At 54.3% G+C, this 24263-nt stretch overlaps 1 protein-coding gene and 1 pseudogene across 2 annotated transcripts in view; both read left to right on the forward strand.

Annotated features, from left to right (window-relative positions):
• Window positions 1-24263, forward strand: part of KLHL29 (kelch like family member 29) — a 359330-nt gene that overhangs the window by 272608 nt on the left and 62459 nt on the right. For both annotated transcript variants that reach the window (XM_060186640.1, XM_060186641.1), the window contains exons 4-5: window positions 17877-18018; window positions 21463-21978. In XM_060186640.1, coding sequence (XP_060042623.1) covers window positions 17877-18018; window positions 21463-21978 — 658 coding nt within the window. The remainder of the gene's footprint in view (window positions 1-17876; window positions 18019-21462; window positions 21979-24263) is intronic.
• Window positions 512-9082, forward strand: LOC103107930 (small nuclear ribonucleoprotein F-like; annotated as a pseudogene).

Here is a 24263-nt window from a genome sequence, read left to right on the forward strand (position 1 = left end):
ACCATCTGCTTCCTTCCGTCGTCGTCATCGTCGTCGTGTTTGTTGATATTTTCTTGTTTTAAAACTGAAATGAGTCAGATTGGAAGCTGATTTCAGGAAGAAAAAAAAAAAAAGAGTGTTGTTAAAATTCAGGGGCTCCAGCAGGCCGGGCTAGCGTCGCGGCGGTAGACAGAGACTCGCGGACACACGGCTGGGCAGGGAAGCTATATTTCTTTATTCAGGATTCATAAACTAACCCAAACTAATCACCAAACAAAACTCTCCTGCCTCCTTCTCACATGGCGGCGCCAAGAACTCTCGAACTCTCGAACTCTGGAACTCTCTCGGGGTTCCTTGGGGCGGGGACAAGCGGGCCCACGAAACTAGCAGGACTGAACCAATTTTCTTGGCAGGGGGAGAGCTAGAACAACCCCATGTAAAGCATACAACAGAAGAGGAAGAAGAAAAGTAACTGATCTGGGGGGGGAAGCATCTGGCCCATGGGGCTGAAGTCCCCCCAAAACTGAGCAAGATGGGGGCACACGGTACGTGGGTTTGTGCAGGAGTGCAGGATGCAGGGGGAGGGTGTTGGCATGCGGCAGGCAGGTGTGAACTCGTGTGTGAGGCTCAGAGGCCCCTGCAGGCTGTGTAGACAGCAGGAGGACATGGAAGCTGAGGGGACGGCCTCAGGCGGGCTGTGACCAAGTCTGGGTTTGGGGGTCCTCAGCTCTGCCCCTGACATGTGTGTGTGTGACCCCAGATGAGTCTGTACGTGGACCCTGAGTGAACAACGTCAACGCTGACACCGGTGCTGAGCCAGAATGAAGGGGAGGGAGAGGGTTGCTGGGAGGGCGGGTCCTGGCGGGAGGAGCTTGCTTACTGCCCCTTTGTCCTGTCTTAATAATCCGCCACCACCGCCCCCCCAGGAAAAGGAGAACTGATATACAGGCTGGAGAGACTGCACAGTGGTTCTGCAAAAGACTCTTGCCTGAAGCTTTGAGGTCCCAGGTTCAATCCCCAGTACTACCATCAGCCAGAGCTGTGAAAAAGGAAGGAAGGAAGGAAGGAAGGAAGGAAGGAAGGAAGGAAGGAAGGAAGGAAGGAAGGAAGGGGAATTGATGTCGAAGAAAGATTCTGGGACCAGGAGTTGGAACACCTGGTTGAGGGCACAAGTTATTATACTCAAGGGACCCAGGTTTGAGCCCCCAAACCCCACCTGCAGGGAGATCCTTCATGAGGAATGAAGTAGGTCTGCAGGTGGCTATCTTTCTGCCTCCCTCTTTCCCTCCCCATATCCTCTCAAGTTCTCTCGGTTTTACCAAAATAGGGAAGAAGGGAAAGGAAGGAAGGAAGGAAGGAAGGAAGGAAGGAAGGAAGGAAGGAAGGAAAAAGAAGTAGCCACTAGGAGTGATGGATTTGTAGTGTTTGAACCGAGCCCTAGTGATATCCCTGGTAGCGAGAGAGAGAGAGAGAGACAGAGAGATAGAAAGGGAGAGAAGAAAGGAAGGAAGGAAGGAAGGAAGGAAAGAAAGAAAAAGAAGTAGCCACTGGGAGTGATGGATCTGTAGTTTGAACCGAGCCCCAGTGATATCCTTGGTAACGAGAGAGAGAGAGAGTCTGAGAGACAGAAAGGGAGAGAAGAAGGGAGGAAGGAAGGAAAGACGGGAGGAAGGAAAGAAGGGAGGGAGGGAAGGAGGAAAATCCTGTACCCTGGGCATGACATTCTTATATTTGGGGGTCCTTTCTAACAATAACAACACCTACTACCTGCTGAATATCTCTCTGTCTCTCTCTGTCTCTCTCTCTCTCTCACACACACACACACACACACACACACTTTGTCCCAGCTTAGGAGCTGGGCCCTGGATCTAGGGCATCTGCATGCCCCACTGCAGTCAGTCTTCTGAAGGGGATGGGGGTGTGCTGGTGTGAGAGGTGGAGAGACAGGGCTGCCAGAGCAGAGCTGGACAGTGCGGGGTCACAGGCCGCGTGAGAGGTGGCCCTGGCTGCCTGCCCAACCAGGCCTGTCATCACCCCATTGCCTGCCCACTAGCCCCGTGGGTGGGCACCCAGGCCGACTGGGTCTCCTCCACAACCTCCTGGACACCCCCCACCCCACCCGAGGCCGCCCCTTCACTCCTGGCTCCTTCCTGGGGAGCCCCCTGGCGAGCAGGAGGCCAGGCTGAGCTGCACCTGGCAGGCCCTCCCTCCGCTTCCTGTGACGTGGGGGAGATGGGGGAAACTTCTGGTGTCTGCATAGTTAGGCGCTTTTATTAAGTGGAACCAGCTATTTCTGAGCACGAGAGTGGCCAACAGCCTGAGAGGAAATTAAAATGAGCCGTGACAATGGGAAATTGCACAGGGGCACGGCGGATTCTCCGAAGATAAATACAACAAGCCTTTCAACATCATTAGGGGAGGACTAGAGATCATTAAGATTATGCTGGTGGTGACGGAGGGGGAGCAAACCATCAGAGAATCAGACCTCAGGCAGGGGCAGCGGGGCGGGGGTGGGGGCAACTGCCTTCTGGCCAGGCCTGCGGATCCCTCTATTCCACATAACAGAGCTGGCGAGTAGACACTCTCTGGTCCTTTCAGCAGACATTTTCGGAGCACCCACAGTGTGAATGCCACATGGGTATATGCAAACCCCCAAACTGTGTGCACAGTCCTCTCGGGCCCCCGTTGTGTGATAGCCTTGGAGATGAGGCCTTTGGGAGATGATTAATTTGGTGTAAGGTTACAAGAGTGGGGCTCTTGGAAGGAGTTAGTGCCCTTATGAAGAGGAGGCTAAATTCTCCAGCAGCACCATGAGCTAGAGCTGAGCAGTGCTCTGGTAAAAAAAATTAAATAAACAAACAAACAAAAACAGGTGAGGAGGCTAGAACTTTCTCTTTTTTTTTTGAAATTTTTTTATATTTATTTTATTTTTTATACTTATTTTCCATTTTGTTGCCCTTGTTGTTTTTTTATTGTTGTTGTAGTTATTATTATTGTTGTTATTGATGTCATAGTTGTTAGACAGGACAGAGAGAAATGGAGAGAGGAGGGGAAGACAGAGAGGGGGAGAGAAAGAGAGACACCTCCAGACCTGCTTCATTCACCGCCTGTGAAGCGACTCCCAGGCAGGTGGGGAGCCGGGGGCTCTAACCAGGATCCTTACGCCGGTCCTTGCGCTTTGCACTGCATGTGCTTAACCGACTGCGCTACTGCCCGACTCCCTATATGTATTTATTTTCCCTTTTGTTTTCCTTGTTGTTCTTTATTGTTGTTGTAGTTATTATTGATGCCGTCATTGTTGGATAGGACAGAGAAAAATGGAGAGAAGAGGGGAAGACAGAGAGGGGGAGAAAAGATAGACACCTGCAGACCTGCTTCACTGCAGGTGGGGAGCTGGGGGCTCAAACCAGGATCCTTAGGTCAGTCCTTGCACTTCGCGCCACATGTGCTTAACCTGCTGCGCTACCGCCCAGTTCCCAAGGCGAGAACTTTCTAGGCCCTGTGAGGATGCTGCAAGGAAGCACTCTTCTGCAAGCCAGGGAGAGAGCTCTCCCCAGAAGGGGAGGCTGCCAGCACCCCAGTCTCGGGCTGCTGGCCTCCAGGACCCTGAGACGCTCTTCCCTGGTGTTTAAGACCCACACTTTTCTTGCTAGAGCAGCCTGAGTTTAACAAAAATCTGTCTGCCCAGTAGGTTTCCCAAAGCCTGAGGAGATGGGCTGGTGCTGAACGATGCCATTTCCATCTTTGTGGGGGAGAATCACTTAAGCCACCTCAATTCTGAAGGCAGAGAGTCAAGCTGGACTAAGTCCAGAGGGCACATCTCTCCCTCAGGACCAACAAGCCACACTTTCCCTCTCATTACAGAAAGCCTGGGAGGGCAGAAAGCAGAGAGAGAGAGAGAGAGAGAGAGAGAGAGAGAAGAGCACTCCTGGGAGGTAGAACGGCATCCACTGAGCCCCTCCTCACATGCTTCTGGAATATTCCACCAGAGATGGTCAGTCCCCACCCAGCTCCCAGTCCACACAGGTCTGGAGTCTCAGCTGTAGCCTTGAGATGCAGAAAAGGGCACTGGCTTCCTTCGGGGAGTCTTGGAGTCCCTGCAGGAAGGCTGTTTGAGCTCCTTGGGCTGAGCTGAAGGGACTTCGTACGCGTTTGTGCTGTGTTGTCTGCTGCTTTGTCCTGCCCGACCCGGGGTGACCCTGCCACAGTCCCCTTTCTTGTTGGGCCTCTAATGAAGTCACAGAAGACACACGGGAAGACACAGTTTTATTATTTGGGCTTCAGAAGTCACTGCTGCTTGGTGCCGGGAACCATCCTATGTGTGAAAGATCAGGCCCCGGGCTTCAAGCAGGGGTGGGATGGCCAGTGGGGAGTTTTAAGAACAGGCGTCAGGTGTATGTGGAAGCGAGGACGCTGAGGGAGACACCAGCAGACAGCAGGGAGTCCTTCTTGAGTCTTCCCCCAACCCGCCCCCTGGGTCCTAGTGGTAGGGAGGCTTGATAGCCTTGAATGGCCGCTGGTCAAGCTGCTCTGAGGAACCCACCGCTGTGTGGTGGGGAGGGTCTCCAGCAAGACGTCAGTAGCCTGGGTTGAAATTAATCAGGACTGGCAAGATAGATCACACGGACGGTGCACTGCTTTGCCGTCTTCACAACCCGGGTTCGAGCCCAGCCCCTGCCACAAGGAAGGAAGCTCTGGTGCTGTGGTGTCTGTCTCTCTCTCTCTTTATAAAAAAAAAAACTTAATCTGCCCTCTGTCCAGGTTATCCTGTGAGTGCTAGCTCTGCTCTTTTCTCTCCCTCGTGTCCTAACATGTGAATATTCTCAATTTTCCCCAATAAAATTAAAAATTCCTAAAAAAAAAAAAAAAAAAAAGCTGATCAGAGGGATGGAACAGGAGCTGTCTCGCCCGACAGAGTGTCTGCTTGGCCGTGCACAAGGTCTCAGGTTTGAGCCCCCAGCCACCACACAGGAGCACCTGGGGGAGGCTTTGCCAGCATGGAGCAGGGCTCTGCTGTCTCCCTTCACTCTGTCTCTCACCCGCTATAAAAAAAATAAAAAGTAGAGTCCAGGTTGGGTGGCAGCACACCTAGCTGAACACACTCCTTATGTGCAAGACCTGCTGCGAGCCCCCGTCCCTATCTGCGGGGAGGGCACTTCACAAGACCTGGTGCGAGCCCCCCCCCCCCGTCCCTATCTGCGGGGAGGGCACTTCACAAGACCTGCTGCAAGCCCCCGTCCCTATCTGCGGGGAGGGCACTTCACAAGACCTGCTGCGAGCCCCCGTCCCTATCTGCGGGGAGGGCACTTCACAAGACCTGCTGTGAGCCCCCGTCCCTATCTGCGGGGAGGGGGCACTTCACAAGACCTGCTGCGAGCCCCCCGTCCCTATCTGCGGGGAGGGGGCACTTCACAAGACCTGCTGCGAGCCCCCCCCCCGTCCCTATCTGCGGGGAGGGGGCACTTCACAAGACCTGCTGCGAGCCCCCGTCCCTATCTGCGGGGAGGGGGCACTTCACAAGACCTGCTGCGAGCCCCCCGTCCCTATCTGCGGGGAGGGCACTTCACAAGACCTGCTGCGAGCCCCCGTCCCTATCTGCGGGGAGGGGGCACTTCACAAGACCTGGTGCGAGCCCCCCGTCCCTGTCTGCGGGGAGGGCACTTCACAAGCAGTGAAGCGGTGCTGCGGGTGTCTCTCTTTCTCCCCAGCTCCTCTTCCCCCTCTTGATTTCTGTTTTTCCTATCAAATAAATAATTTTTTAAAAACTTACAAAAATATATAAACATCAGGTCCCAGCAATAATCATAGTAATAATAATGATGATGATGATGATGATGATGATGATGATGATGGGTGGGGTAGAGGGAGTGGCAGGAAATAGCTCACCAGGTAGTGCGCACACCCAGCCGTGCATGACCCCTGGATTCAAGCCCAAGCACCCTATAGGAGCACCATGGATGATCAAGCGGTACTGTGGTATCTCTTCTCTCTCTCCTTCTCCTCTCTTTCTCTCTCAAAATGTAAAGAATAGAAAAATGCAAGACCCCTGGCTCCCACCTGCAGCCGGGATGAAGATCTGCAGGTGTCTTTCTCTCTCCCTCTCTGTCTCTCCCTCCTCAGTCTCTCTGTTCTGAATAAAGTGTGTGGGGGGGGAATATGGCCACCAGGAGTAGCGGATGTATAGTACTGGCACCAAGCCCCAGCAATAACCCAGGAGGTAAGACAGACAGATAGACAGACAGACAGATCATTGAACTGGGGAGGCGTCTCCGTGATGTCACACACACGTGAGCCCGTGAGTCCATTCCCTGGCCCAGCATCTTCTCTGAGAAATCAGACTCTAGGCCTCTGAGGGCCAGGTGTGCAGGGACATCTCCTCACGGCCTCAGTGAGGACTTCACACGAGAGACTGGTGCGTGTCTGAATCTGAGCTGCCCGGGGTCAGACAGACGTGTGCCGGATCTGAGCCTGGGAGGGTCTGGGCGGGTCCCCTGTGACTGCCTGCAGGACTGGCCTTTGGAAAACTGTCTGTCAAAGGCTGGAATGGGGCTGTCTGGGTCTGCCTTCCTTCCTGCCCACTTTGGCGGCCAGAATGAGGCCGCTCGCCTGGCGCATGGTACTCTGGAGGGACTGTGTTGTCACCAAGGCTGAGGCGGCTAGAAAAGAGGGTGGGAGGACAGACCATCCAGGTTAGACCAGGTTAAGAGGAGCACTGATGGGGGCGAGGGGGGAGGATGATGACAGGTTTGTCCCGGCCTCGCTTTCCTCTTTGTCTATCTGTCCTTCTGTCTGTCTGTCTGTCTGTCTGTCTGTCTGTCTGACCAAGCCACTCCCACTCACATCACAGGCCGCTGCTGGGGGCCAGGCCACCTCGCGCTTTGGAGCAGAATGAAAGGGAAACAGCAGTCAGAGGGCGTCTGTCTTTTCAAAGACTTTGGTTCATGATGGATTTTTGCCTTTTTTTTTTCCTTTCCTTTTTTTATTTTTTTCCTAGGTGCTCTCATTTTCAAAGCCCCTTTGAAAAATTTGTAGGTCTCTGTACCGGATGAAAAGTTCCTTCGAAAGGAAACTCAGAAGTTTTTTCCACTTGGAATTTGTTAGAGGAAAGCTGAAAGCGGGGAGTTGGAGGGGTCAGCCAGGCTGATGGTGTCTTTGGTCTACAAGGACCCCTGGGTATGTGGGGAGGGTGAGGAGGGGGTGTTGGAGGAAGGGGCTGGGGACCTGGACAGGACGCCCCAGAGAGCAAGCATGTGAGGAAAGCAAATCCTCCCCGACACACTCACTCTACTCGATTTCTGTTGCTGAACTTGCACAGAAATGTCTCCACAGTGTCGGCTCTGATATGGAAAAGGGGAGAAGCAGGTGTATCTCCCGCTTCCCCCACAGAGCTGGCTTTTACCACAGTTGATGTCTGTGAGGCTGCCAGACAGAAGAACAGTCAGGCCAGACGACAGGACGGATGGGCCTGAGAGAGGGAGAGCGAGGCCCCAGGATGCCCACCCCCGAGGGGAGGGCTGGGAAGGGAACAAGCCACTGGAAGGTCCAGGGGGAGCTTCCGCAGAGCCACCCTGGTGGGGAACCAGGACAGATGTTCTGACAGGAGTGGAAGGGAAGGGCGTTTCAAGCAGAAGGAAAGAGAAACGTTGCCGGGCGTGACACTGGTGGGGGGAGGGCATGACTGTTTGTTTCCACAGTCAACGCAGGGGTGGGAGGAGCTAAGGAGGGGACACTCGGTGGTGACGGAGGGAGAGGATGCCAGGAAAGAAGGGTGAAGGCGGGTCCACACCTCCCTGAGGGCACCTGCTCTCTGGAAGAAGCTCTGCCGTTCCTCTTTGCACCTGTGAAGGACGCACGCGTGTTGTCCGGATCTGAGGATCCACGTCCCACCAGCCTTCAAGCTCGGACTGATCACTGGACTCACCCCAGCATGGTCCAGAGGGAAAGGGGCAGGCAGCTGGTGGCCCACAGGAAAAGCCTGTGTCCCCATAGCCAGATCTACAGGAGACTCGGGGGGAGGAGGTGCTCCTGGCTCAGTCCTGGCGCTGGAAGCAGAGGAGCGTGGCACCTCCAGGTTCAGGGGACAGTTATCTGCCCCCGGGGAACAGGTGGGGCAGTCCTGGGAGTGGGACACATCTTGTGTTTCCTGCAACGCAGTAGGTTTCTCCTGTAGGATAAGTGATCTGATTTTATTTTTTTATAAGCACTTGGCCTAGGATGGCCCAAATGTCCCCAGTTCACCATCATCTGGTTCACCTGTGCTGTGTGACTCACAGTCCCAAAGTGGGCATGTCTTTATCAAGGCCCCCTCCACAGGCCCCTGTGGGATGACACTTTTATTTTAGACAGAGACAGAGAAGGAGAGACAAAGGGGGAAGAAGACACACCACAGTACTGCTCCACCATGGGGAGAGCTTCCTCTAGTGCAGTGGCCCTCCCATGTGGTGCCAGGGTTGCAACCCCAGGCTTCACACATCATGAGGCATGTGCCCTATCTAGTGAGCTACCTCCTGGCCTTCCCCTCTTTGAACTTTCAAGCATAACAGAAGCAGTGTGTGTGTGTGTGTGTGTGTGTGTGTGTGTGTGTGTGTGTGATTCGAACAGGGATTCATTTGATTGCAGCTTCTTGAAATTTAAAAAAGGAGACTAAGAAAGACTCTTTAAAGAAGAAGGCTGGCTGTGGGAGCTCCGCCACCAGGTCCCTACTATAGATATTCCACTGGTCGGGAGAGACCATCGTGGGCTCGGTACCCCTCGCCTGCAGTTTCCCGTCTCACCCCCAGTCACGATGAGTTTATCCCCCCCCCCCATCCCAAGACTTTCCTCAGCGGATGAACAGGAAAGCCAGTAACAGTGAAGCTTAAGTGGGGAATGGAGTTCAAGGGCTGCCTGGAATCTGCAAGTGGCTATGTGAATACGCAGCTCGCGGACACAGAAGATACATAGGTGGTGCATTGTCTGGACATCTGGGTAAAGTTTTAATAAGGTGTAATGATGCCCTTTATATCAGAGGGGTTGAAGAAGAGGAAGAAGATGGAGAAATGAGAGACTAACCTATTTTGTGGTTATATATACATATATATTTCTGGACAATAAAGATTTGGTTTTCAACTTAAAAAAAAAAAAAAGAAGAAGAAGGCTGAGTGTGAGGGAGGCAGGTGCTGGGCGACTATGAAAGTGGCAGTGACTTCCCAGTGCCCATGCTGGCAGGGTTGTTGGAGAGGGAGGAAGTGGGGCACAAACGGCCAGAGACAGAGGGGACAGGAAGGGTGGCGCCTTCAGTCTGTGCTGCCCGACTGAAAGCAGGAGAGAGCGTGGCAGGGGACAGGCTGTGTGTGTGGTGGGTCAGAGTCTAAGGAGGCAGGGAGGCAGCAGAAGCCCCTGTGCTGTCACAGTCACAGCAGGAGACTCTGATGGAGTGAACACAGGGACAGGGTGGGGTGCCACCAGGATTATCTTGGGGCTCTGTGTCAGCACGACAAATCCACGACTCCCCACAGCCTTTTTTTTTCTCTCTCTCTTCTTTTTTGGATAGAGACAGAGAGAAATAAGGAGAGAGGGTGGAGAGAGAAAGAAATTTACCTGCAGGGAGTCGGGTGGTAACACAGCGGGTTAAGTGCAGGTGGTGCAAAGTGCAAGGACCGGAGTAAGGATCCCGGGGTTCGAGCCCCCAGATCCCCACCTGCAGGGGAGTCGCTTCACAGGCGGTGAAGCAGGTCTGCAGGTGTCTGTCTTTCTCTCCCCCTCTCTGTCTTCCCCTCCTCTCTCCATTTCTCTCTGTCCTATCCAACAATGATGACATTACTAACACCAGCAATAAAACAAGGGCAACAAAAGGGAATAAATAAATAAATAAATATTTTTAAAAGGAAATTCACCTGCAGCACTGCTTCACTGTTTGTGAAGCTTCACTCCTGCAGGTGGGGACCAGGGGCTTGAACCCAGATCCTTCTGCATGGCAATGTGTGTGCTCTACCAGATATATCCCCACCCAGTCTCTCCATCTCTCTCTCTCTCTCTCTCTCACTCCCTCTCTCTCTGTATTTCTGGCTTGTGTTTTTTTTTCCCTTCTTTTTTTTAAGGGAGAGATATAGAAAAAAAGAGAGACCACAGCACCAAAGCTTCCTTCAGTGCAGAGGGAACTGGGCTCGAACCTGGGTCGCATGCATGGCAAAGCAGCACACTCTGCAGGTGAGCTATTTGCCAGCCCGCTCTCTGTATTTCTGTCTGAATAAAAAAAAAAAAAAATCAACCTGGGAATAGTATCAGCTCCAAAAATATAAATCACGTCACTCCCGTGCCTGGCACGTCCTTGATAAATATGGCAGCAAATCAGGTAGCCCTTGTCGAGTGTGCCTGGCACCTGTGTATAGCTGGGGCCCATCAACCAGTTGTTGGGGGGAGGGGGCCAGCTGTGCTTGGTGGTCTCTAAGTATTTGCAGACGAGTCTCCGGGCTGGCACCAAACCTGAGAGCCAGGGGCCAGGCTCCTCCTGCTGCCATCTTCACCTTGGGGAGGGGGGCAGTTGCTCTCTCCCTGCTCGGCCCCCAGCCCCAGCCCACCCCCTCACACACCCTCTGCCCACCCCCCCACCTGGGCTGCAGGTGGGACCGGAACCCTCGCCCTCCTGAGACACCATCATACCCCATTGGGATCAGAATATGTATTTAAAATGACAAGATGGAAATTAAAATTTAAATAAAGAATTACTTTTCTCTAAGTTGCTCTGAAAGCAGTAATTTAGCTGCAGATTGGTAGAGAGAGGTGAGCGTTGGTCCTTTAACCCTCCACACCGTCTCTGGCAGGCGAGCCAGAAGCATCTCAATTTAACACACGATCGGTTAGTATTCTTAGAAATTTACTGGGCTCCCCGGGCATGATGACACTGCTCTGAGCTGGGGAGCCGGGGAGGACCCCAGCCTAGGGCCAAGGGGCTAGATGAGAAGCCTGAGAGTAGGGAGGGGGTGTGCAGGAGAGACTACCACGAAGTGGGGAGCTGGTGAATCTGTCCCAGTCGGGACCTGGCGGGTGCAGGATCCCCGGGACCCTCACATTCAGGACCCCGGAACCTCAAAATGTAAACAAAAATGTAAACATCAGGCCTCTCACCACTGCCAAGAGTGAGATCCAGGGACTGGCCGGTAGTTTGGTGGAAGAGGTATGTTTTGGGATTTCAGATTTACTGAATCAGGAGTTTTGGAGCATGGGGTTCAGAAACCTTTAAAAATATCTTAGGGAGGGTTGGGTGGTAGCACACCGGAGTCAGCACACATCACCATGAGCAAAGACCCAGGTCCGAGCCCATGCTCCACACCTGCAGGGGGGGCGCATTAGGAACAGTGAAGCAGGTCTGCAGGTGTCTCTCTGTCTCTTTTCCTCCCTAATGCCTCCTCCCCTCTAATTTCTCTCTGTCCTGTCAGATAAAATAGAAATAAAATAAAAGGAAAAGAAATGTCCGCCAGGAGTAGTGGATTTATAGTGCCAGCACAGAGCCCACTGATAACCCTATGGCAATAAAAATAAATAAATAGAATGAATATTTAAGGGGGACAAAGCTATGTTGCCCCCTGTACCGTGCATACACGTTACCATGTACAAGGACCCAGATTGAGCCCCACTCTCCACCTGCAGGGGGAAAGCTTCAAAAGCAGTGAAGCACGGCTGTAGGTGTCTCTCCCTCTCTCTTCTTAAAAAATATTTTTTAAATTTATTTTTGGATGGAGACAGAGAGGAACTGAAAAGGAATGGGAGATAGAGAGGAAGAGACACACCTGCAGCCCTGCTTCGTCACTCATGAAGCTTTCCCCCTGCAGATGGGGATCAGGGGCTTGAACCTGGGACCTTATGTACTGTGATGTGTGTACTTAACTGGGGCACCACACCTGGCCTCTCTTTTTTCTCCCTCTCTACCACCCCTTCCCCTCTCAATTTCTCTCTGTCCTATCACATTAAAATAAGGGGGGAGGAAGGGGGAGTGGCCACCAGGAACAGTGAATTTGGAATGCTAGCAAAAAACGATTTTTTTAGGGGGCCAGGCAGTAACATAACACCGGGTTAAGCACATATAGTGCAAAGCAGTGCAAGGATCCCAGTTCAAGCCCTCGGCTCCCTACCTGCAGGGGGGTCACTCTTCAAGCAGTGAAGCAGGTCTACAAGTGTCAGTCTTTCTCTCCCCCTCTCTGACTTCCCTCCTCTCTTAATTTCTCTCTGTCCTATCCAACAACAACAACAGCAGCAGCAATATCAACAACAATGGGAAAAGATGGCTGCCAAGAGCTATGGGTTTGTACGTAGTGCAGACGCAAAGCCCCAGTGATAACTCTGGAGGCAAAAAAAAAAAAAAAAAAAAACGATTTAGGGTCAAGCAGTGGTATATCTGGTAACATGTAGACATTTCCATGAACAAAGGCCAGGACTCAATCCCCCAGCCCTCACTGCATGGAGGAAGCTTCACAAGTGATGAAGCACGATGGCAGGTTATCTCTCTTTCTCTGTCCTTCTCTCTCTTCCCTTTCCCACTCAATTCCTCTATCCAATAAATAACTAATGAAATATATTAAAACTTTTAAGTGATGCAGATGTGCATTAAACCATCTCAGGACGGCTGACAGACCCACTTCCAGCCCTGCACTTCCTGCCTGAAATGCCTGTGAAGGGACAGCTCCTCATTTATTGACAGATCTATTTGCCAACCAGGTTTCAGGAGCAGAACCCGGTGGGAACTCTCCTGTAAATAAAGATACCATGGCACTGTGCGCCAAGACCCAGGTTTGAGCCCCTGCTCCCCACCCGCAGGGAGAAGCTTCGTGAGTGGTGGAGCAGGTCTGCACGCGTCTGTCTTTCTCTCTCCCTCTCTATCTCCCCTCCCCTCTCAATTTCTCTCTGTTCTGTCAGATAAAAATGGAAAGAAAATATGGGGGGGGGAATGGCCACTAGGAGCAGTGGATTGACAGTGCCAACACCGAACTCCAGTGATAATCCTGGAAGCAATTAACTAAATAAATCAATATGCCAAGGGCCCAAGGCAGGGCTTAGGCCAGATCATCAGAAGGGACCCTTGGGGCTGTGAGGGTGCCACCCTGATTTGCCTTTCCCATATTCGGTGAGTGGTTACGGACAGCCCTGGAATAAAAATGAGGCTGGCAGACGATAAGCTCCAAGCACAGCCCACCCAAGTCAGCCGTCACTGTCATCCTCTGTAACTCCCCACCCCACTGCATGACCTTGGGCTTTGGCCCTGGCTCTGTTTGTCCTGTCCCCGTCCTCAGACACCATTATATTCCCATGCCAAGAGCAGCCGCCTGCTGGTAACTTTGTGATCTTTCGCGGTTTCTGCAGTACAGTCTGCTGCGGACCCACTCCTCCTGAAGTGGCATTCCACGTACGCCCCGTGCCGGGAGAGCTCACATATCGTGCACAGGGAGTCTGGGGGGCTGGGCGTGGCCGCCCACTACCCCGGCGTGTGGAGCCATGTACCCCGGTGTTATTTCTCGGATGGCTGGTCCGGTCCTCAGAGCCCAACAGCCCAAGACAAGGGCTGTGAGTCCTCTTCAAGGGCCAGGTCCATAACTAAACAGTGTCACGGCATCCCGGGTCTCTCCCTGGGGTCTCTGTCCCAGCCTGTGGTATCCTTAGGATCCCCAATACCATCTCATCCTGTTACGCTGCCATGAATTCCTCGGGGGTAGGCACTGAGCCTAGGCCATCACTGACTCCAGGGGCCCCGAGTGAACAGGGAAATGCTGTCTGCCCACTTGACTGAGGGGAGGGCCTGGGGTTCTGGTCTCCATGGGGTAAGGGATGGGGCTCACTGCTGGAGGACTCAGAGCCACCATCTTCAGTGACCCCATGGCCCAACACCTTGTCAGTGACCAGCATCAAGGTTGCAAGTTCTCATCTGTGGCTCAGGGTCCCTCAGCAGGAGAGGACACAGGCAATGGAATTGTCATTTGTCCTCCTTCGCCAACATGAACTCCGCCCACTGACTCGAGGGCACATTTGTTGACTATGGCTGAGTCCTTGGGTGACGGGGGTGGACCCCAAACCATCTGCCTCACTCAGTCAATGCTGCACACTTCTGTATCCCAGCACCACCCGTTTCTGGACACTCTCCCTGCCTCCCAGCTCTGTCAAGTTCCCTTTCTTGCCTCTTTGGGCAAACAGTGGGGAGCAAGAAGCCCTGCCTTCTCCACCTCAGCCTCACACCACTTCACCACAGATTAGGGAACCCAGCAGCTTCCAGAAGCTTCCATGGCAATCATGTCAAGGGAATCCCAGCACACGAGGTGCATGGTATTTCCCAAGCTCAACAAGACTGTCACATGTCTATGTCATTACAATGTCCGTGGCCAAGTGTCCTGACTCTCATGCCTTCTTTGAACCCTTGACAAACATGCCCGCTGGTGGGTGGCACTGCAGCTCAGAGAGCCTGCCTCCATCCATCGATCCGTCCCTCCATCCCTCCCCTGGCTGCCAAGCTCTGAGCTGAGCACCTCGGAGTGTCCCTGCCCCCATGGAGCTCGCCAGCCAGGACTGGTTCATAAACTAGGTGGAAGGCACTTTGCTGAAATTGATGCCTTGAGCAGAGGCCCCCGGAGAGTCTGCTATCACTCAAACCCCTCTAACCATGCGGGACGTGACTGGAACCACCTGCCACCCAGAGAGCTTCCCTAGTGGTGTGGTGGCCTTCGGTAGCTCTGTGGACCCCATGTCACTGGTTCTCCCCACCCAGGGTCCCAGCAGGCTGGCTGCAGGTGGAGGTGATGGTGCAAGCACACACCACACACACACACACACACACACACACACACAGATGCTCCATCCCAGACCACCCCCCCAAGGAGCTCCCTCTGTGAAGAATCAGGATGTTTAGTGCTCTTCAGTCGCTGAGAAGCAGGATGCTGTCAGCCGCCGTAAAAATGTGACCTTTGAAAATTTACAAGAGCTCGGGGTTTAAAAGCTGCTGTGTTAATGATGCATCCCATTAGCATCTCATTAAAAGGCAGCAGAGAGAAGGCTGCTCAGGCCCGGTGACGGGCAGCTAAAGCCGCCGTCCCCCTCTCTGCTGAGCGGCACCTTGTCACAAGAGTAGCAGCCACCTGGCCAGGCTCGACAGAGAATGGCCCAGACACTGGGGTGTCCTCCCTGATGTCCCAGATCATATTGGCCAGAGGAGAGGCCTGGCCAGCTCCGGTGGAAGCTGGACTGTGGGGAAAGGCTTGACAGGTGCTGGGATCAGAGCTGGAGCCCCACACACAGCTCCGAGGAAGTTTCTAGAACCTAGAGCCATGCATCTGCATTGGGCCTGGAGCAGGGCGGAGCAGACCCTCCTCACCCACCCTGGGACCCCAGCCACCTTGGCAGAGGGCATCAGCACATCCGGGTGTCACCTGCAGGGCACGGAGTGAGGAACACTCATGTCATCGCCTTAATAAAGCAAATGAAAATGTCGCAGAACCACACATGGCTCAGAGAGGTAGAAGCTGCCAGCGCTGCCCTGTTTATCTTTCCTAAGGGAGAGGGGAACTGAGTTCTTACACACAAGAGCTTCTCTGTCAGGCTCCTCAAGACACAGCAGAATGGAGTGTGAGGTGAAGTCCACCAAGCCCCACCCCAGAGCCTCTGAGGGTAGTAGCTGCTTGAGGGCAGGGCTGAGTGTCAGTACCCTGTCCCCAAGGGCTTGGTCAGGGCCTGGCATTGAGCAGGGCTGTGGATGTTTACCCAATGAAGAAACCACCCAGCCCACACGTTTACTTAAGCAGCTGGAGGGAACATTCTGGAAGCAAGGGCCCCGAGCCGGGGAGGAGAGGCAGTGGTAGAAGACTTTACAAACCTGCCTCTGGCCTGGAAAACCCCCAGGAAAACTGCCGCTGAGAGGGGCTGCAGCGCCCCCTGCTGGCAGGAAAGGAATCTGCGCTGTCCGTGAAGGAGACCTCTGCATTCCAACCTCACACCACAGGGGACCCAGGATGGGACATTACACAGGCAGTGGAGATGGGGGGCATCTTCTGAGCCCCCTAACTCTACCAGGTGACATGAAGAGCAAGCTACCTGTGCAGAGTGCTGTGGGAGCCAGGGTGCTCTTCCTTCAGTTCCCCAAGACTTGTGGAGTGCTCAGAAACGGGGCAGGGGGGCTCTGAAGGAAGCTTGCCCCCTGCAGTGTTCTTTCGGGGGTGGGGGGAGACTCCCTCTTTTCCCTTTGTTCCCTGCTCTGTGCATCTGAGACTGGGGCGTGAGACGAGGTGCAGCCTGCTGCAATTGGCTGCAGGCCTCTGGGTCCTGACGGGAAGCAATGGTTCCTTCCAGTGGGCAGATGTCTGCGTATGCATCCAAGCTCCATCCAGTGCTGACCCCCCCCCCACACACACACACATACACACACACACACACACACACACACACACACACACACACACACACGGTCCCCACCCCCAGCTGGCCTGGTGCAGGACCCAGAGAGCCCACGGGAGTCAGGGGGCAGGTAGGGGGCGCTGTCCTCTCAGCAGAGTCACTGGCAAGCGTCCATGGAAGCTGCAGCTGTAGGAGGGACATAGAAGGTCCTTTGAGACCATCCTCAGTGGCCCTCATTCTGCATCCTCCACCCTTGACCTCCAATCTCGTTAAGGTCCGGCTACACCCTCAGGACCCAGGGTCAGGCTTCTAGAAACCAGCTCTGCTGAGGCCCACGGCCCCTCACACCCCAGCATCTCAGCCCCTGGCCTCTGGATCATCTTTTGTTCGTTATAAATGAAGGCAGTGGACAGAGGGGCATCTGTGGCAAACAGAGACAAGAGCTGGGGGAGGAGACCCTGTGGGCATGTGTGAGGCCTGGGTTCAATCCCTGGCACCACATGTGATAAATTCTGGGCTCCCCTTTCAGGAAAAAAGAATGAGAATCATTGAAAGTCGATTTTAGAGGACCGGGGAGCAGCACATCTGGCAGAGCACACACACTGTCATATACAAGGGCTCAGGTGGGGACCTGCACTCTCCACCTGTGGGGGGGGGGGAGGCTGTGTGAGCAGTGGAGCAGGTGTGCAGGTGTCTCTCTTTCTCTCCCTCTCTGTCTCCACCTCCCTCTCAATTTCTCGTTCCTATTAAATAAAATAGAAAGGAAGAAAGAAGGAAAAAGACAGAGAGAGGAAGAAAGAGCAGGCCCCTGGGAATGGTAGAGTTGCAGTGCAGGCACGAGTCCGCAAAGATAACCCTAGTTATCAGAGAGAGAGAGAGAGAGAAGAAAAGACAGTCATCTGGGAGGGTGTCTGCTTTGCCAAGTGTGTGTCCTAGGTTCAAGCCTGACTCCAATGCACTGGGTGAAGCTTTGTACGGTGGCCTCTTTCCTTCTCCCCTCCTTCTCCTGCAGTAGGAATTGGGGGACAGTGTTCCTTACCCCCCCCCCAGCCCAGGTACAGGCAAGAGAAGCTCTCATGGGCCCCAACACCCCCATTCCTCTGCCTGGATACTGGAGGGGGGACTTTTGGGGCCTCAGAGGCTGTTGTGGGGTCAGTGGCGGGGGTGGGGAGTTGGGAGCTGCCAGCTCCCTGTCACGGAGCAGCAGAGGGCAGAGCTGCTGCTCAGCACAGGCCATGGTGGCCGTGGGGGTGAGATGCCCCTCAAGCCGGGCCCACACCATTTGTCACCACACCTCACATCTGTGATAGGCCAAGTGGGGCGTGGGGCTGCAGCAGGAGACCAGGAGGGGTGTTCCTGGGGTAGGGTCCACAGCTGCCAACTCAGTGCCCAGTGCTGCCACCCCCTCTCAACCCCCCCCCCCCATGGAACTGGGTGTGAGGCTGGGTTTCCACCTTGGGGCCCGTGGCCCAGGCAGTGGGAATCCAGCTCAGGGAGGGGCCCTGGGACCTCACCAGGCCGGGCTCACCTCTCGCTCCGCTTCTCCCCAGGCCCCCGGCATCTCCAAGGCGGACAACAAGTCCCAGGGACTCACAACCAGCATCCGGTGGGGCCAGACGCCCGTCAACCAGTCCACGCCCTGGGACACAGATGAGCCGCCCTCCAAACAACTGAGGGAAAGCGACAACCCAGGTGAGTCCCGCCCCGGGAGGACAGATAGACACCCAGGTTCGAGGGTATAGGGGGGTCGGAGCCCCCCCCCCACTCCCCAGAGAGCCTAGCACCTGCAGCAGGAGAGGGACACCTGTGATGTGCCTTGGTTGTGGCCATGGCTGCTGCTGGGGGCGGTACTGGGGACGGCTGGGGCTGGGTGACAGGGTAGGAGGGACGTGGCATCTGTTCTGGGCTATTCTGAATCCTGAGTCTTTCCCGACCGTAGCCCTCACATTTCTAACAGATTTCTCAAGCACTGCCTGCCTCCCCGGGAGGTTTTGCCTGGCCAGTGGTTGTGAGGAGAACTGGGGTACTCTGTGCCCCAGGCTGTGGGAGCAGGGGTTTCACCATCTCCTATGCCCCCCTGGGCCTTCTCTGGTTTATTTTTGGTTTTGTCTTATCTTTGTTCTCGATAGAGACAGACAGAGAGACACCGCAGCAGCAAAGCTTCCTTCAGTGCGGTGGGGGCCAGGCTCAAAGCTGGGTCGTGCACATGGCAAAGCAGTGCTCTACCCAAGTGAGCTATTTTACCAGCCCTCTCTGGACAGAGAGAGGCCTGGCTGCCTGAGGGTTCCATTGGCCCCGGACTTCCCCAGAACTCGCAAACTACATGAGCTTGCCCCACGCTCCAGACTGTCTGGAGATCCCCACCTACCGCTCGTCCCCACATTTGCAGGATAAACACCCTGGCGTCTTCAGTCGCAACCCCCTTCTAGAGACGTACCCCTCCCTCAGCTTCCTCCAGAGCTGACACAAGCACCCCACTTAGGGTCTAGTCAGCACACGCCTCATCAGTCCAGACACTTTCATCATTGAGGGCCCCCCATCCCTCCCTTCCAGCCAGCCACCCCATCACAGGACAGGAAGGTCCCAACATTGTCCTGGGGGCCACTCTGAGCCCTGATCACCTCCTCACAGGCTCCCTCAAGCTGCTGCCTGTGGGGCCCCAAGGGTAACGCCTCATCCATTTCTCTTAGAGTCTCTTAGGGTCTCACTATTGGCCGGGCCTCAATGTCCCAGTGTCATGTCACCTGCAAGCTTGCCTTGATGTCTCCCTTGTCCTCACTTCCACCTTGGATAAGTGTGCTGAGCAGGGTTCAGCCCTCTCTGGACCTCCAGCATCCTCGGAACAGCACCCCAGCTCATAAATCAGTCTCCTCCATGGCATCTCTGTATTCTCACCATGAGATTGTCTGAGCTCTTGCCCACTGGAATCAGACATTTCGGCACATTTCTCTGCGCTTCCTCCTGGCTAATCCCAAAGAGAACTGAGCTCCTGACTGACACGGAGCAATCCATTTCTTCTGCGTCAGTCTGGGCAACCATCCTCTTTGCCACCCATTCAAGAATCTTCTAGGGCCGGGCAGTAGCACAACGAGTTAAGCACACATGGCCCAAAGCACAAGGACTGGTGTAAGGATCCCGGTTCAAGTCCCCAGCTCGCCACCTGCAGGGGGGTTGCTTCACAAGTAGTGAAGCAGGTCTGCAGGTGTCTTGTCTTTCTCTCCCCCTCCTCTCTCTATTGTTCCCTGTCTTTTCTGGCAACAACAACAAGGACGACAACAAGTGCAACAGAAAGGGAAAAAAATAGCCTCCAGGAGCAGTGGATTTAGTGCAGGTACCAAGCCCCAGCAATAACCCCGGAGGCAAAAATAAGTAAATAATAAAAATTATAAAAAAAAAAAAAAGCGAGAGTCGGGCGGTACCACAGCGGGTTAAGCACATGCAGTACAAAGCGCAAGGACCAGCGTAAGGATCCCAGTTCGAGCCTCTGGCTCCCCAGGGGAGTCGCTTCGCAGGCAGTGAAGCAGGTCTGCAAGTGTCTGTCTTTCTCTCCCTCTCTCTGTCTTCCCCTCCTCTCTCCATTTCTGTCTGTCCAACAACAGCAACGTCAATAACAACAATTACTATAGCAATGAAACAACAAGGGCAACAAAAGGGAATAAATAAATAAAATAAATATTTAAAAGGAATTCTTTTTAAAAAAGCATCTTCTAGCACTGCTACACACACTGACTTCTAATTTTCTCCAACCTCTCTTGTGCTCAAAAGCAGACCCATTTCTTGTGCCTGTTTGCCTGTTCTGTGTGTCACTTTGAGCCTTGTAGAACCATTTGAGGCAGGTGTAAGTATTGTCCTGTGGCTTTGAGGAGGACACTGCCCCGGGGAAGACTTATGCCTCTGGTCAGTCAGCTAGAGGGGATGCCAGTCTGGCTGGCCACCAGCATATTAAGTGACCAGCATATTAAGTGGATAAGTACTCAGTAATAGTACCCACAGATGGACAGAGTCAGCCCACCATCTTGGCTCCCACCCAACTTCCCAGTCTTATTTCTGTGAGGAAAGTCCTGGTCTCACCTTCTCTGAAATCTTTGGGGCTGGTGGGACTGAGCTGACCCCAGCCGCCATTCTTCATCCTCCATCTTCCCCCCCTCAGTCTTCACTCCCAGTCCAGAGGCATCATGAAAGCTAAGGTGACAGGTGACAGAAATCTAGAGCCAAAGTCCTGTTGTCCAGGCCTGACTGGCCTTTCCTGTCACAGAATATTTCAGCTTCACTCACACTTCTGCTTGGATCCCCTCAAAGTCAACATGGCTCAGCTGGCCCCGGGAGGTCTAGCGTGTGTGTGTGTGTGGGGGGGGTGTCTCAGGAGACAGACTGGATGCCCTTCCTTATTCATCCAAAATGTCCTTCAGGGTCAAAATGGACTTTTCCTGTTTCCCTCACAGCTGACCACATAGGGGTACTAAGGACAAAGCCCACCTCTGCCCCCAGCCAGGCTGTGGGTAAGCCCCTGCTGGCTTCCCCTTGAGACACCCAACATGAACTCCATTAGACATGTGGGGAGACAGGCTCCAAGCACATTCCTGGGGCTCTTAGCTAGTCTGTGGCCAGGCCCAGGTTTGAACTTGGGTCCTTTCTCTGGTCCCTGCTTGTTTCTCTGTGTTCTGTGGCATCCATTCTTCCTCTCTCTCTCTCTCTTTCTCTCTCTGTCTCTTGTCTTTTATTACTACCAGAGTTACCGCTGGAACTCTTTGCCTGCACAGCGAATCCACCACTTCTTCATGGCCTTTTTTTTTTTATATTCTTTGACTTGATAGGACAGATAGAAATTGAGAGAAGAGGGAGGACCTGTTTACTGCTTGTGAAACATCCGCCAACCCCCGCAGGTGGAGAGCAGGGCCTCGAACCTAGGTCCTCACACGTGGTAATATGTGCGCTTAACCAGGGGCACCACCGGGTGCTTGGCCCTGCTCTGTGGCCTCTCATCCTCTCCCAGGCAGACGTGCTGTCTCCTCTGAGCCCCGCTTCTCCTGTACCCAGACTCTTCATCTGTCAGCTGCCACGTGAACCCCCGGGCCCACAGGTATGGAGACAGAGAAGGTGTGAGTGGCGGGTGACAGCTCTTCATCTCCCTTGCAGGTACGGGGCCGTGGGGGACCACAGTGGCCGCCGGAAGCCAGCCCGTCTTGATCGCACACTCCTATGGAGTGGCCCAGCCTCCCACCTTCAGCCCGGCCGTGAATGTCCAGGCCCCGGTCATCGGGGTCACCCCCGCGCTGCCCCCCCACGTGGGACCCCAGCTCCCGCTGATGCCAGGCCACTACTCGCTCCCGCAGCCGCCCTCCCAGCCATTGAGCAGCATGGTGGTCAACATGCCCGCCCAGGCCCTGTACGCCAGCCCACAGCCCCTGGCCGTGTCCACCCTGCCCGGCGTGGGCCAGGTGGCCCGTGCGGGACCTGCCGCCGTGGGCAACGGCCACATGGCCGGGCCTCTGCTGCCCCCACCGCCGCCGGCCCAGCCGTCTGCCGCTCTCCCCAGCGGGGCCCCCACCACCAACGGGCCCCCGGCTGCCACCGACTCGGCCCCCGGGCTGCAGATGCTGAGAACCATCGGCGTGGGGAAGTATGAGTTCACTGACCCCGGGCACCCTAAAGGTAAGTCCCTCTGTCCGCTCTTCCCCGTGTGCCTGTCTGCACCTCCCCGAAGGGGGACCGAAACCCAGGGTGCCCTGTGCACCCCTTCACCGGCCTCCCCCAGCCCTGAGACTGCAGTGGGTTCTCTGGGAGACGGGGTGGGGGGCCAGGGACTGCTGGCAGGGAGGGGAGGGGAAGGCAGAGCCTGCAAAGATAGCGTCCTTGCACCTCCAGTCCAAGTCGAGGACCACTCACACCTCTGACCCCAAGGCCAGGCCAAGCACAGAAGGAGCAGGAACCACCTGCTTCTAGTGGGTTCGGTGGAAAGAGGAGCCCCTTCCTGGCTGGGAAGAGCTCAGAGGGTAGAGCGTCTGCATTGCGTGTAAGAGGCCCCGTGTCTAGTCCCAGGCACCAAGGAAACAACACAAACTGCCTGCCTCTCTCCACTGCACCTCAAATGGGGGGGGGGGGCCTCTGGAGCCTTAGGGGGACACACTCAAGACCCGAATCAGCCAAACTCATTGTTTTTCAAGGACAGGCGGGGGAGAGGGTTGTTCCAAGGGCCTCTAGGAAAGACCTCCTTTATTCAGGGGCTCCCCAGTTCCAGGGGGCTCCAGGATGGATGGGGGGGGGCAAGACTAGGCAACTAACCTCCCCCAAGTCTGAGAACTAGGGCAAAAGACATCAGCAAATTGGCTTCCGTCTGTTCAAGGGAATGCAGACAGGGTAGGGAAATTGGGGGCCACAGGCTGAGACTGGGGAGGGTGGTCACTTGCCGTAGACTCACCTGTCCCTCCAGAGGACCCCCACTGTAGTTTATGGAGGGCAAGGGGTGTGGGCGGGGACACTTCAAGGGAGTCTGTCCTGCTGCGGTTTCCAGACTCCCTGGAAAAGGGATGACGGTAGAAGGTTCTAGAAGGTGTGGGCTCCCTTGGAGGCTCCCTGCTCGGAACCCCTTGAGATGGCATCTCTGGAAGGGGAGGGAGGGAAGCAAGTGGTGATTCCATTCTCACTCCTGCCTGCTCTTTCAAACCCCTGACTCCCTCTTCTCGAGCCATGGCCAGGCCTAGTGGAACACCCCCACCAGAATCCTGCCTAGCTCTCCACTGAGTTGCATTCTCAGTCTGATTGCACCCCAACTGCCTTTGTGTTAGAAATCAGCGCTAATTTTAAATGGCAAAATTAGAGAAAACTCACACCTAAATTCTGGCAAACTTTTGCTTTGTTTAAGATCTTTAAAAAAAAAAAAAAAAAAAAAAAAAGACTAAATGGATTTTTGTGAAGGTGGGAGGGGTTGGATCGTTTGGGCTAAGCTCTCTCTACCTTACAAAATAAAAATGACTTCCGGTTTGCGGAATGCCAACTCTGACACCGCACCCACCTTGGCCATGGCAAAGCCCAAGCACTGCCAGGCTTCCCTCTCCCACCACACAGGTGGAGGTGGGGGCATGACCTCCACTCTTAGGGGGCTTCCTGGCATGCATGCAGAAAGAAGTGCTCTATGCAAAATGAAGGCAGCTACTCTGCATGCATGAAGCTGGAGTTATTCAGCACCATTCTGGGGTCCAGTTCACCAAAAGATCAGGAAGATGTGGGTGGTAGGGACAGCCCCCACCCACCCACCCTACACTCCCTGGCTGGAGCCCTGGGGGAGGTGGAGGGAGGCACTTCAGGGTCCAGAGTCACAAACTAGCCAACCAGGAGGGGAGATGAGAGTTTTCTCTTTGTATTTTTTTTGGGGGGTGGGGCTCAAAGTGCAAGGGGAAAGTCAGGGGTAGGTGGGCTCAGGGAGACTATACAGCCCCCGTCTTCCGGTCAGTTAGCTCCGTCCCTCCAGCCAGAGACAAGCAGTGACCCGTCTGTCACACCCATCTCCAGGCCTGCTTCCCCAGAAGCAGCCCTGTACTTGCACAGACAATGAAGTGTGCATGGGCCTGGGTAGTGGAATTTTTTGTCTTTCTTCTTTTTTTTTTTTTTTAAGTAATTTCTCCTTTCATTTCAAAATCTTAAAAGCCTTCATTGCTAAAGCTATAATTTATCTGTCAGATCAAATATCAAACAACTTCATTTCTTTTTTTTTTTTTTTTTAATAAGAAATTCGATTTCGGAAAACTCGGATCTTTGAAACCTGCCATGTGAGATTCCAGCCACACCCCACACACGCCCCGCCCCCACCCACACACACATCCAGGACCATGTGGGTGCGAGGATTTGGGTTACTTTTAATTGTGCACCACCACCACCCCCAATATGACACCTTCCCAAGCCAGATTGATTTCACACTTGAAAGTGACAGACAGCTGGCT

This window comes from Erinaceus europaeus, chromosome 3 (assembly GCF_950295315.1).
Source record: "Erinaceus europaeus chromosome 3, mEriEur2.1, whole genome shotgun sequence".
Lineage (NCBI taxonomy): Eukaryota > Metazoa > Chordata > Mammalia > Eulipotyphla > Erinaceidae > Erinaceus > Erinaceus europaeus.